At 43.0% G+C, this 13,513-nt stretch overlaps 1 protein-coding gene across 2 annotated transcripts in view; it reads right to left on the bottom strand.

Annotated features, from left to right (window-relative positions):
* The window catches only part of SEC14L5 (SEC14 like lipid binding 5), a 42,833-nt gene that overhangs the window by 24,132 nt on the left and 5,188 nt on the right, over positions 1 to 13,513 (bottom strand). For both annotated transcript variants that reach the window (XM_076351391.1, XM_076351392.1), the window contains exon 3: positions 13,019 to 13,094. In XM_076351391.1, coding sequence (XP_076207506.1) covers positions 13,019 to 13,081 — 63 coding nt within the window. In that variant the 5' untranslated portion in view covers positions 13,082 to 13,094. The remainder of the gene's footprint in view (positions 1 to 13,018; positions 13,095 to 13,513) is intronic.

Here is a 13,513-nt window from a genome sequence, read left to right as displayed (position 1 = left end):
CTGAAGCCCCCCACACCACCACAGAATCCAGGTACCTCTGGCTCCGATTTGAAGATCAAGCCACTGGATCTCAACACACAGCTGTTTTTTTCTCCTCCTCTTAACTATGCACTTGACCCAGCTGGAGACAGACTTCCTAATAAACTGTCATGAAATCTAGCAAAACCAAGACAAGGACAACTACTAACAGAGTGCAGTCACTGTTTCAGACAGCTAAACAACATCTGGAGAATGAAGAAAGGACAGGGCAGAGGGGCACATGTCTATGCACAACCCTGGTGATATAACTAAGATAAGTGCCCAAACCCATCACCTAAATAGGTGGAACATTTCCATATTTGAGAAAGAACCCCTGTCGCACATTGATATTAAGTCCTTTGCTAACCTTCTTTGCACAACTCTAAAAATACAGCAGCCAAAGATGCCTGAGATCATATGAAGGACAGCTGAAGCACCACGCTGCAGTCACAATAAAGTTGTGCTGTTAACATGCCTGATCTTTCGTTGCTGAAGAAACTGAGCTATCAGGAGAGCAATCCATCTTTTCCACCCAGCATCCTCTTATCAAAATCAGTATCTATACACAACAGTACCTTTCTGCTCCAACAGAGAAACTAAGGGAAATCAAAGACAAATATTCTAAATTTTTTTTGCAAGCCATTGCCAGAACTAGCTGTTATTTTCTCCTCCTCTACAATTCTGCAGAGTGCAAGGTGAACAACAGAATATCCCAGTCAAATGAAAGGCACAGAGTACTTAATATTAGCTTGTTTTAATACTTTGGCTGCTAATCTGCCTGCATTTGCTCTTTCATCTCCTTGCTGCAGTAACTCTGCACTGACTAGTATGTAGGAACTATGATTTATCTCTCCCTTCTCTGCCCCTCCTTCCCCAGAGGGAACAGCAGCAGTATTGTGCCACTACTTTCTCTTAAGTGCATACCCACAATATTGCTTTAAGACAACCACCTCGATGACCGAAGTCTTGAACAGGATCAAATATATATATATATATATATATATGTAAAAAAAATGAATGGCTGCATGAAGCCACTTCCCTCCCTTCTTCTAAACCCCACTGGGATTAACGTGGACAGACAGAACCAGCTAACACTTTGCGCACCTCCTGCAAATCCTCCAGCCCAAGCAAGCCAACATGTCATGCCGAATCCCAGCTTGGGCTCCTTTTCTAGCGTGATCAGTCTCTAGTATTGACTTCACACCAGATCAGACTGAATAAAATCCCCAAGCAGTTGCACAGCAGCAGGAGCTGTCTAGGCAAGCCAGAGGACTGCATACACCTGATTTACCAAGCAAACTATCTCAACAACCCAGTTTACATTAGTTATTTTCTTAAAGGTTCAGATTAACATGCTCTCTTTGTACCCAAAACAACCATTTCACAAGAGCTGGTGGTTCAGGCCCACCAGTGTCCTTCCCTAAATCAAGCTCTTTTTTTCCCCAGATTTCTTGCAAAAGAATTGTTGCAAAAAAACAGTGCAATTTTTTTTTTTTGTAGTGGACTATATATGTAACGTGACCAACATACAAATGTCATTTAAACCTTTGCAGTTATCTGCCTCAGACTGAAATTACATATTAAATTTCACAAGAGAGCTGGGTGAAGACAGAGGGATTTGGGATGTTTGAACTCTGAGATACTTTGCTTGGAAATATAACCAATTGGTTTTGGGTGCATCCAAGGAGAAAAAAAAAATCATTCAGATACAGATGACAGCCTATTGGAATTAAAAAATTCAAAAAAGTAGAAAATAAATTAAAAAAATTTACAAGTGAGAGAATTTCTAGCTAAAAAAATTTAAAACATGCAGGAAAGTCGTAACAGATACTCAAGGTTTCAGTAGTGTCAGATCTTCCTTTCACGCTGAAGGGAAGACAAGGGAAATTTGTGCAAGGCTGCAGTGTGGGTATTTGTGCGAACGTGCCACTGGCACGACCTGCTCCGCTATCCCAAAGCGCCTCAGCAAATGTGGTGCGGCCACACGTGTGGCCAAGCAGCCACAGGGGACTGCCACGGCACGGGGTGCTGGAGAGGGGGGCTCTCCAGCCTTGCTGCATAAACCCAGATTAGTGGTAGCACAGGCAAGGCTATTTCAAACTGCTTACACAGTGACCTCTGCATCCCAGTCCAAGACCCCTTAGTGCCACAGGAGCTGACAAATGATTAATCACACCGAGCAATGATTAATCAACACTGATACGGCCAACTATGAAATCAGTAAAGAGTGCTTTGACCAAAGTTTTACCCTGCAATCTCCTTGGAGATGCATCTGAGTGGTTTTACCTATGCTGGCCAAACAGTTTCTGGGACCAACACTGTGATAGACGAAAATACCTTGTGAGAAGAGAGTCTTTGAGGACAATGCAAGGAAGCCACACTTAAGTGTCCCAAATTTTTGGTCAAATACACAATAACCAGTACGAAGAAATGCATCTGTGAGAAGAGATCGCCCTGAAGGTCAGTCAGATGCCAAACAAGAATAAGTTATACAAGAATACAAGTGTCAAAAACAAAAAATGACATTCTAAAGCCTCACAACCACAGAGAAAAGGGGAAACTACCCTCCTCTACAAGCCCTCTATTTCACCTGCTTAACGCCTTCCCCTCCAGAGCACAGAGGTCCTCTCCGAGTCCTTCACCTTCCTAGTACCAAGGTGTTACACATATTGACAGCGCAAGTGTGTTCCTCCTCCCCCCTCTAGTTTAATCTCCTGTAGACTGACAATAGCTGTATCGCTGCTGTTTCCCATATGATCCAGAGAACATGGCCGGAGGGCAGGATCTTTTATAACAGCTACTCCTGTTTCTCCTCTGCGGGTTTCAACATCCTTTTCTAGCAAGTGACCTTGAAAGCAATTACACAACAGAGGCCTTAGGAATCCAAAACAACAGGGACATCCAAGCACTGAATTACTGCATGAAACAAAACACCTCAAAAACCAAACTCTTGCACACGTCGAGGCTCCTGGCAGTTTCTTCCAGCCCGGTGTCTGCTGGGTCCTGAGTGATTCCAATGTGCTCCAACAAGAGGCAGCTTTTGTTAGATGATCTAGTTTCATACCTTAATATCCTAGAGGGAATCTTATCCTCTCAGTCTTGGGGCTGCAAACCGACTCCCAGGGCAGCAGTTCTGGCTTTCTCCCCACACCAGTCACCTAAGAGAGGTGATTCTTCAAGCTTCTCACTAATACACAGCAAATGGGCAAACTGGTTTGGATTCTCCCTATCAGCCTGCAGATCCTTTAGCAAAGTAAATATACAGAGTTTGCGTGCTAAATGCTGCTGCCCATGAAATCACACAGAAACATACCGAGCTATTTTGGAACAGCGGTTGGCAGGAAAACATTCATCTTCTACTTGATAAGTGAGGCTCTGAAGTGGCTGCTAGGCCATCATGTCTTTAGGGTTTGGTTGCTTGGTTGGTTTTTTTTAATTTTGTTTTTTTGTTTGTTTTGTTTTTTAATACTGGTAGGGCTTCCTTAGTGATGGCATCATGGAGATCTGCTATTTCAGATTTGAGCAAGAGCACAGGAATGGAAAAACTATGGACTGACTCCTGCGTGATGCCAAGGTGAACTTGAAAGGGATCTTCAAGAGTGTAAAAGCTCAGCTATTGGGGAAAATGATACTGTGTAGAACACGTGAAGGAACTAAACTGTTACTCACCTGATGTAGACAGAAACTGTTATAGTCAATATTACATGAATATCTTACAAGGATAAGACTTCATCCTTGTGCTAAGAGGTAAGCCACTTCAAACTTTCATGATCAAACACAGAGTTTAAATCTATATTAATTAACGAGATTCCTCAAGGTCATGTTACAGCCATGTGCAGTTTGCCAGGATAAAGGAAGAAAATGTACATCTATGTTCAGGTGAACGGGAAATGAGGAGGAGACATGACATCAAGTTTTGAGCTAAAGATGTCCAGATCATCATCACTTCGAAAAGAGATGATGAGAAGCAAGATAAGACCCTTCATCACTTTTAAGTAGGAAGTGGATGCGTTTGGATTAGCTTTTGAGCAGCTCTAATGATACATAAATATCTCTCTCCAGATTTAGGTGTTTTCAGGTTATGGCCTTCTAGGAAAAAGTAATCATTTCATCTTGCAGTCCCTCCTACTACTCAGTCTAACTGCTGAAGGGAACCACAGGGTCTGCACTCCTATTCACCAGACACAATAATCCATTTGCTTTGAAACCGCTAGAACAGACACCTGCTTCTCGCTAGCCATAGTAGTGCAAAATAAAATACACGTGGAACAATTGGGAGCAGGGAGGGATCAAATGGATATTTGGGGTGCAGAAACGCACTGAAGTCAGGGAAAAGGGAACTTCATTTTAAGGAGGTGCAGAGCATCTGCAGAGTAGCAGGAAAAAGTCTTTGGGGCCTGAGAAAAAACACTTTTGCTGGAAAGAAGAAAAAGATTTGCCAGTGAGTAGTCCACTGGACCACAGTACCCAGGCTGCAAACATTGACCCAGTGTTATCTCTCCCTGGACTACAGCCAATAATTTGCCTCATTTCTTCAGATTTTGGTGAAAGAAACAATTCAGGGAGCAGCAGCTGCCTATTACAATACAGGCACAACTGAGTGACACAGCAAACCTACTAAAACCAGGACATGCACTGCAGCTGCACAAAGCTAACTCAGGAAACTACCAACGTGCCTGACCTCCTGTCTGAGGAGAAACAATACTCCATTCAAGCTATTCTGCTATAGCATTTTCCTCTGCTTATTGGAGACAAGAAACTTGGTGGCGGAGCAGTTCAAGTCCAAAGAGCACAATGCATTGGCCTTTACAAATAGCTATGGAAGCGATGCCTTATCCAGGAACCATTGCTAGCTGGTTGGACACATCTGCCATAGCCCATTGTGGAAAGAGAGAGATACACCGAAATAGGAAGGCAAGGAAGCAGACATCTCGGGTGACTAACACCTTAAAGAGCAAAACACAGCAATCAAGCATCACATCGCACACTTACTGCTCAGTGAATCACCCCCAAAATCAAAAAGGCTGGCTTACAAAGTAATGCCTAGTTGGAAGGACAATCTGTTGTTGCCAGAAGCTGCTGTGAGAATTTATACAAATTGGCCATAATTCAGGGTCAAACTTGGGCAGGTCACTGTGCTTAGCAGTTTAAAACAATCCGTGCTGGTTGAAATGTAAAAATTGATGATGGTTCTAAATTTTCTCACCTCTTTTAGTCCCTGCTCAAGAGCTTATTATTTGTCTTCTGCACCTACACATTCAGTAGAAGAGAGAAGAGTCTTTTAGTCACTACTGGAATACAAGATAACAGCGATACCTCCAGCTATGCTGTGTGTCCTTGTGCTATGCTGCAGTGCCATTGAACCACGGCTTACTTTAGAGCTCATCCGTTCCAGCACTAGATTGCACTGATCAGATTAAGCTTGAGACACAACTCATCCTTCAAGGAAGTAAGCTTCCATGTTGCAGCCAGAGAAGAAAACAGGGACTATCCTGTACAGTCTCTTTGAATTACTGTAAATCTTCTTTCCAATCCACACACGGTGCCAGCGCCATCCGTTCCTAAACCATTCTTGCCCAGCAAATGGAGTCTTAGCAGTGGCAATGCAAAGCTATCAGAGAGACTTGTATGATCCCCACAAGACACACTAAGCAGGCCAGATGTGTAGATGTTGCCAGCAGTTCTCCACAACTCTGAATAAGCAGTTCTTCCATCCCCTTCCAGCAGCTGTGGTAAACAGCACTCACCAAACCTTTTCTACTCGCTTGAGGGGAAACGTCCCACACCATAATCTCAAGAGAAATGTCAGCTCTTTGCTCAGCTTGACTATTGCTCACTCTCAACCTGTTTAATACTAGGAGGAGGTGGTGACAGGGTACAGGGGCTGAACACATGAATACAGCTGTGAAGAATCATCCCAGCTGACACAGAGATCATTACTTTCAGACTTTTGTTGCCAAATGCTTCTCAGCAATAAGATGATGGGATATTTATAGTGTATCTTGACAGCATGGTTTCAAACCATCAAGTCACACTGAAGCATCATGTCTTGAGTCAACACTAGATCCTCTGTAAGTGCATAAAATGTTAACCCAGTAGCTTCTGACAGTCACAACAAAGTTCCCTTCAAAACATGGCAAAAAGAAGAGACAAGGGAAGCTGCCGCCTTTAGAACACCTGGCACAGCCCGTGGCTGCAGACAGACCATCCACATCCAAAAGATGATTTGTCTGCACTCAAGAGGCAACTTCTATAGACCTAACAATCCTGCCAGAGAAAATCCAGTAGATTCTGTTTTGTAGGGGAGTATCCATTTCTTAACTACTGCTCAGATTACTATCGGGACATTTCGTGTCATATGTGACATGGATTGAACACCAAAGAATAACTATTTTAAAACATTTTCCCCCTGGGACATTGATTCTCTCTCAATCCCTAGGGTACTGCCAACCAGAAATACCATTTCAGACAGTATCTGAAAACTGTGTCATTATCTACATCACAGCAGCTCCAAAGGAGCTTTCAAGAACTGGGCATACAGGCTACATGCTGCAAAGCTCTACCCCATGTCATCTGCAGCTATCCAGGGACACAGTGGGTAGCAGGCCACTGCAGGAACCTCTTCTCTGGCACTCCTGGTTCCAGAGTTCACACTTGAAAGCAGAGGCTATGAACCAGCATCAAATATTTTAGTTAAGATTCTACTTTTCTTTATTTAAAACCAGCCTGTGATGATACTAGAATAACGACAACAACTTGGAGCTCCAGATGGGGATATTCCAGCCTGTAATTACAATTAAGTATATTGGAACCCCCAAAAAGGTATTCTGTGGTGCATCTGTGCTGTAGGCACTGTAAGATATTGCACTCTAGTGACCTAGACAGCCCACCTGCACATCTTATGTAGCAAGACAGCAGCAGCCTTCCGAGACCTGGATGGGCTGTGAACAGACACATTGAACTCGTCACTCTAAACAAACCCACAGAACTAACGTGATCCTTGCTAGACATCAGTCTGCTTGTACGTTATACTGCTTTCTCACACCATTTTATCTGTTACCAACGTGTACTGCAAGCTGTTTCAGCCACACTGTGGTGCCTACCCAGCAAAAGAGAGCTCAGAGGTTCTGTTGCAAAAGCATCACTGCATCAGTCAGTGAAATATTGAATCCTCTGAGACACCGCAGCATTAGAGAGGAGAGCATGCACGATATATCAGGATTTAAGCAGTCTCTTTATATACTCAATGTGCTAAATGCAACAGGAAGAAGTCATTAAATAACGCTACTTAAAGATCTAACATCTTTAACACAATGCATGTTAATGCTGAAAAGGCACAAATAAAAATAATTTTGAAAAGGTGTACGCAAAGCAATTCTAGCTGTCAGGACCTGAACTTCAGTATTCAAAGTTTCTTCTCCTGCAGCTAAACCTGACAGCTAAAATAGCAATGCTTTCAATTAGACTGCATATACAAGCCTCCCAACACTGTTGGCACAAAAGAATGTTGGGACAATTGTGAAATAAGTGATGCATTTTGATTTTAGTGGTACTGGATGTTTGACTCTTGCATGTAACTGTGGGCGAGATCCTCAACTGCTGTAAATGAGCAAAACTTCAGTGACTGCAAAGCAGCTTTGCCAGTGTGCAAATAGCCAGTGTAGTCAAGGCTGATCTGCTGGTGGATTATTCAGGGGCAACAGTGAGGACCCCTGCCAAATCCTTGACTATCATCAAGACTGCTTCAGCAGGGTCAGGCATGTGAGAAAGGCATCTCACACAAGGACCACGGATGTTTGCTTTTGACAGGCTACGATCCTGTGTTACAGGATGAGAGAACAAAGATGACTGAGAAGGAATACTTTCTGCTGCTTACTCCACGCGAAGCAATTTCTGACTCTAAATAAACCTGCAACATTTGTAGCCTGAACTAAATTTGCCACCCAGCTTGTTAGCGCCCCCGACACTCAAACCATACTGAGAAGAAACAGAAGTATACACCATTAATTTCCTACTTTATCTTACCTGAAAAATAAAGAACTCTGGATCAACTAAATGCAAAGAACACTGAATTACCACTACAACTAGAAAAGAGAGTCACAGAGCTGCTTGGAAGTACAGGTGGCAAGCCAGGACCTCAGATGACCAAGCTTTCACCTGCAGACACAGGCAGAGAAATCATGAGCTGCCGCCTAACAGATCTATTAGAGGGTCTGAGTGATGCTCGAGGTAAGAAATGCCCGTATACCACACATGCACCCTAAGAACAACCGTCCCCCGTCCCAAACTAATGCTGCACACAGCAGAAGCACTCTAGACTGAAGAGTACCACTCAACCAGTGCAGCGAGAAACATACACCACTGCTGTCCATGCATGCACTTTCAAGAGATCGGGCTCTCAGCTGCTCATATGTGTGTCAACACATGCCGTGGGCAGCACCAAGAAACGAGGTCAAGCAGAAAGAAGCACTGACTCACATTGTGCACATGTGGGGCTCAAGAGCAGTTTGGTCTTAAGCACGGAGTACAACTGGTACGCACAATGAGAACTGATGCTACTGCAAACTTCCAAATGCCTGATCTTTATGTCATGGTTTTGAAAAGACAGAACATTTTTAGATAACAGTAGCAAACCACTCAAAGGCTGCAAACATAAAGCTGATATCCTGTATGCAGTAAGCTTAAATGTCAAGTTATGTATATAAATTTTTTCACATAGACATATAGCTTTTTAGCTTTTAACTAAACCCAGCCTTTAACCTACTAGTGTTGTGTTTTGCAGAGCTTTCGTTTCATAGAAAAGATAGAATCTCAGATAGTAAAGTGATGAAGGTTTGATTTGGTTCAAGGTGTAAAACCTCCAAGCAGAACATTCCCCTTTTCAGGATCTGCATCCTTTACCATTCCCTTGGCACCAGGCTGTGCAGAAAGACCCCTCGCTTGCAGCAGAAGCCATAAATTGCCGTTAGTAGCAATAAGAGCTGAACGTGAAGTGCACTGTAAATGTGGCAAGAGGACCAAACAATTGACAGAAGTGCCGTCAGGAAGTTTCTCATTTGCACCACCACTGCAGCAACACAAACTATACATCAAGTACGGAAGACCACGCAAGAGTCCCTGGGGGGGTATTTCAGTTCTGTAGCATTAGGAAACATCCTCAGCAAAATTAGTGTGTACTATGAAGTATGCAAAAATGGCAGATGTCAAATCCAAGTGTGAAGGGCTGAGTACACTACTAAAATTAACGGGAACAAAACTCCCCACTATTTTCAAAGCTAAAACTACCTCATCTAACCTAATAATTCATTGGCGACAAATAGTATTAAAAATGCTGTCTCTCTCAGCTCTGTTTCCTGCACAATTATGCCTTTTGGACTTGCTCACCCAAATCCCATTCTCATCTCCACATGTCAGAGAGGGCTCACAACGATTTACATCATCCAGAGTAAGTTATCACTCATGAGCTACGTGGCAGAAGTATCTCTCCTTCCAGATTTTTCCCTCTTTCTAACATTTTAGTAAAAAACTTTTAGCTTTAAAACTACAACTACTACACAAACAAGAAGTTTACACTTAGGGATTTTCTTAGCTGTAAAATAAAATGAGGAGACACATGCAATCTCAGACCTGCTGACCTAATTGAAGGGAAGATGACATCAGGCCCAGAGAGGCATGGACAACCCATTTGAGGGAACAGCTCCATTTAAAAGGAGAAACGAAACAAAACAAAAAGAAAGAGATAAAATGGAAAGGAAAAGCATGACAAGATAGCAAAGCATAACAAACATCAAGGTTCTTTCCGAGTATAAGGGAAAAAGATGTCAAACACTGGTTATAATTTGAAGACCATAACATTTGTGACCCTTTAATGCGAGTGCAGATTAGGAACAAAGCAGGTGAAAATGACTACTGTGAATTTGGACAGGTGTGGAAAGATGGTCCTTTGTTTAAACCTTTTCAGAAGGGAGGACTCTTCTAGCAAGAAAAAGACAAAAATTCAAAACTCCTGAATGACCTCCTGAAGAGACTTGGCAAGCTGATTCCTTTTTATTTCCTCAGGTGCACAGGACTGGCAAAGAGAACAAGAAGGTGTGGTCCTCCTTCCAAGGACTTGGAAGATACGTAACATCTACTGCCTACAAATGCTGGAACGCAAGCTGCAGAAGTATTAGTAAGCAGCAGAGTGTAAATTCATAGACAAGTATCCAGAGACACACAATAACAAAGGTATTAGCAGTAAAAGCACCGGCTCATCTGTCAAGCAGATCCCTGTGCTGTCTAGAGGACGAGCTGCACACACACGCACTCTGTACAACTCCAAGGAAGATAAATTGTGTTCCTGGTGGTAGGGCTCAACAAAAGGCTGTGTGTTTGAACAAGGCCAGGAAGCAATGAATTGTTTGCCTCATTTGGCTATGACAACCCTATTTCTCAGACCCTCATATCTGAACGAAGCACACGCACTATTTTCTACAGTGGGATCCAAACGTCTGAGGTTCTGGGGGAAAAAGACTTCTCCTGACACTACTTACCTCGTGACATAGCCTGAACAGACCACAGGAAGTATGACCCTCCTTGTTATGCAGATGAAGAATCAAGCACAAGTGTATCAGGCTGAAGGGTGCATGGAGACCCGTAAAACAAGGAGTTGTCTTGAGGTCACCCACATCACCTCTGCTTTCCTACCATTAACCACGGTATGAGACCTCGGCACTCCAAAGGTTCACACAAAGCATTTGAGGGGAAAAGATGAAAGCAGCTGAATATTAGGTTCCCAGTGCTGAGGAAGCTGCTGTCAGATTTATGTCGAAGCAGATTAACAGCAATGCCACGTGCTGAGGAGCAAAACAGCTTCACTGTACGCCCACTCCCCCTGCAAAACTTCCAGCAACTGACAGCTAGCACCTGACAGCTCTGTGAAATCTGCACTGCCTCCACACAAATGGAAGACTCCATCTGAACATATCAATTGCAATAACAAAGCCTGCACCCAACTCAGCCTGCCTGGACTGCCACTAGATTGAAACACTACTTTATAATGCCAGTCTTCATAATAAAGTAGATCCTGCTGCAAACACATGATTTTCACAGGATATTAGAGTGGGACTAAGGGGTCTATATTCAGCTCCCTACTCCACTACACAGTCCTTCGGGTGACGCTGGACAAGTAACTTGATCTTCATAAGAAAGAGGACTAATAATTTTGCTAAGGTAATGGGAATTTGAGTTTGCTGAACACCTAAAGGATGACATTTACAATCCCAGCCCTGAAATCCCAGGGAATTTTAAGTTCTGTCATGTTGAAAAACTGAAAGCAAATAAAACTAAACCACTTGAAAAATAAACCCATCAAACCCTGGCCTTTAGGCATTCTGCTAACAAGCTTAAAGGATTTGTCTAGAGGCAGCCCTCCTATATTAGCAGCCAATCTATTGACAGGCATCTGGTGTTAGGTTTATCCTGCTAATATAGACAACAGGAACGTGGAGAGGTATGCATACAGCAAAGACTACCAGTATCTTCATAACAAGTACTGGTGTCTTGTTCTAATATAGGATGCACTGAGAGACCAAAGAACATGGCCAGAAAAGTTTCAGTATCACAAACATCAGCCCCAGACTGGTTGGGGCACTTCTACAGCATGTTACTGGCTTAGCTGTTAACAGACATGGCAAACTTGGGTAAGACTGGAAAGAGAAAAAGAGGGGGGGTGGGAAACTGGCAGGGGGGGGAGACAACTGTCCAAAAGAAAGTGTTTATTTTGATAATTAGAGAGCATCAAAGTGAATGGCACCTGCTCTCAGCTGAGGTACTGCTGCTACCTTTGGGGTTCATTATTCTCATTTAGGACCAAACAAAGAATCTCTCCCCCAGTTTTAACGATGGAAATAGAAGACCAGAGACTGTTTTGGATAAAACAAATCTTATGGCACTTATTTCCCAGGAATCCAGAAGAGGCAACATTGTCAAGAGGAACACAATGCATTACGTCAGGCTCTCCCTTCCATTCATGGGAATGATTTCAGCTACCTGAAATGGCTATAGCTTTCCATCTTCATTCTTGATCCCTAACAGACCAAAAAACCCAGTGTCCTTGTTTAGCAGGGAAGAGAGACAATGAAGAAAGCAGCAGACTAAAAGTGGCAAATGCTACGTCTTGGGGATCCCTAGAGTAGACTGAAATGCCCAACAGATTACAAAACAAAGCCTTGCAAGAGTCTGTAAGCAAGCATCTCAGATAAGTGCCCAAATGCTCAGTGCTGCCCTTGAAATGCAAACAGCAAACCTTTCAGAAGGGTAATTTAACTCACGCCTTGAAGAGCAGTGACTAAGACCAGAATATCACAAATGTCTTTAAACTCTACCTAAGGAAGCTGCCATGGCCACATTAGCTTTCTGCATCACCAGCAAATGAACTTCAATTACAGCCCACAAGCCCCTTGGGGAAATCACAAAATTTGGAGAGAGAACTCCAAACGTTTCAATCACAGGGTGAACAGGGAAGAACAATACAGAAGATTTTTTCCAAAGACTTCTAGCTTTTAACCAAATCAAAAAGCTCAGTATGATTTAGAATTAAGTTCTAGATACATACATCCTACAATACTGATTGGGATCAGATCTAGAGAGATACTAAACTGAATGGCATTTGGTGATAAGGCAAAGACGGTGTCTGGCCACAAACTGACCCTGCCTACCTGAATGTCACAATTTTTTCCTTCCTTGTAAAAGAGTAATTACAGAAGGTTGGGTTTTGTTGGTTTTCTTCCCTCTAATGACTGAACTGCCTCTCTTAAAATACTGAGATGTTGATTCTTATTTTTCATGGATAATTGAAGAAAGGCCAAAAAGATAATGAGAGCTAAACCTCTGTTCCTGCAAAGTACCCGTAAGGTTGCCACAAAGACATGCTAGCCAAAACCGCAGTCCCCCACCTCCCGCTGGCCTGAGGTTGCAGCCCTTAGCAGCTGGAGAAGTAAAAGTGCTGAGTATTACTCACTGCCATCACGAGCTCAAAAGGATATTTGTAGACTCGAACTGGGGACTGGTATTTCTGCACCATTTTTACTACACACCTGTAATAGAAAGAAATTGGAAAATTTTAGATCCCTTACACCAGACACCACAACACATTCTAGCAATTTTCACAAACAGACCTTACTAGAAGCCTTAACTCTTTCTCACAAATAGAGAGGAGGAGACATATTAGGTAGAATATCTTGCCCAGCATCGCTTAGCAAGCCAGTGGCAGAGACAGAACAAAAGGCAGGTCTCTGCAGTCTCAGTCCAGTGCTGTGTCCAGCACGCGGTAGCGTCCTTTGCTGCTTCCCAACACTACTACAGTAAATTCAACTTAGAGCTCCAACAAAACTCACGACAATTAAAGCACAAAACAGAGATGTAAAGCCAGAATCAATTGTGCTCTGGAGAAGGAGTCTGTCTTAGGAACCTTGCAAAGCTTAAAAGGCGACTTTTCCCCTCATTCCCCTTTTCT

Source organism: Aptenodytes patagonicus, chromosome 13 (genome assembly GCF_965638725.1).
Source record: "Aptenodytes patagonicus chromosome 13, bAptPat1.pri.cur, whole genome shotgun sequence".
Classification (NCBI taxonomy): domain Eukaryota; kingdom Metazoa; phylum Chordata; class Aves; order Sphenisciformes; family Spheniscidae; genus Aptenodytes; species Aptenodytes patagonicus.
Note: the sequence above shows the minus strand (reverse complement) of the source record. Positions and strands in the feature narration are given on the sequence as shown.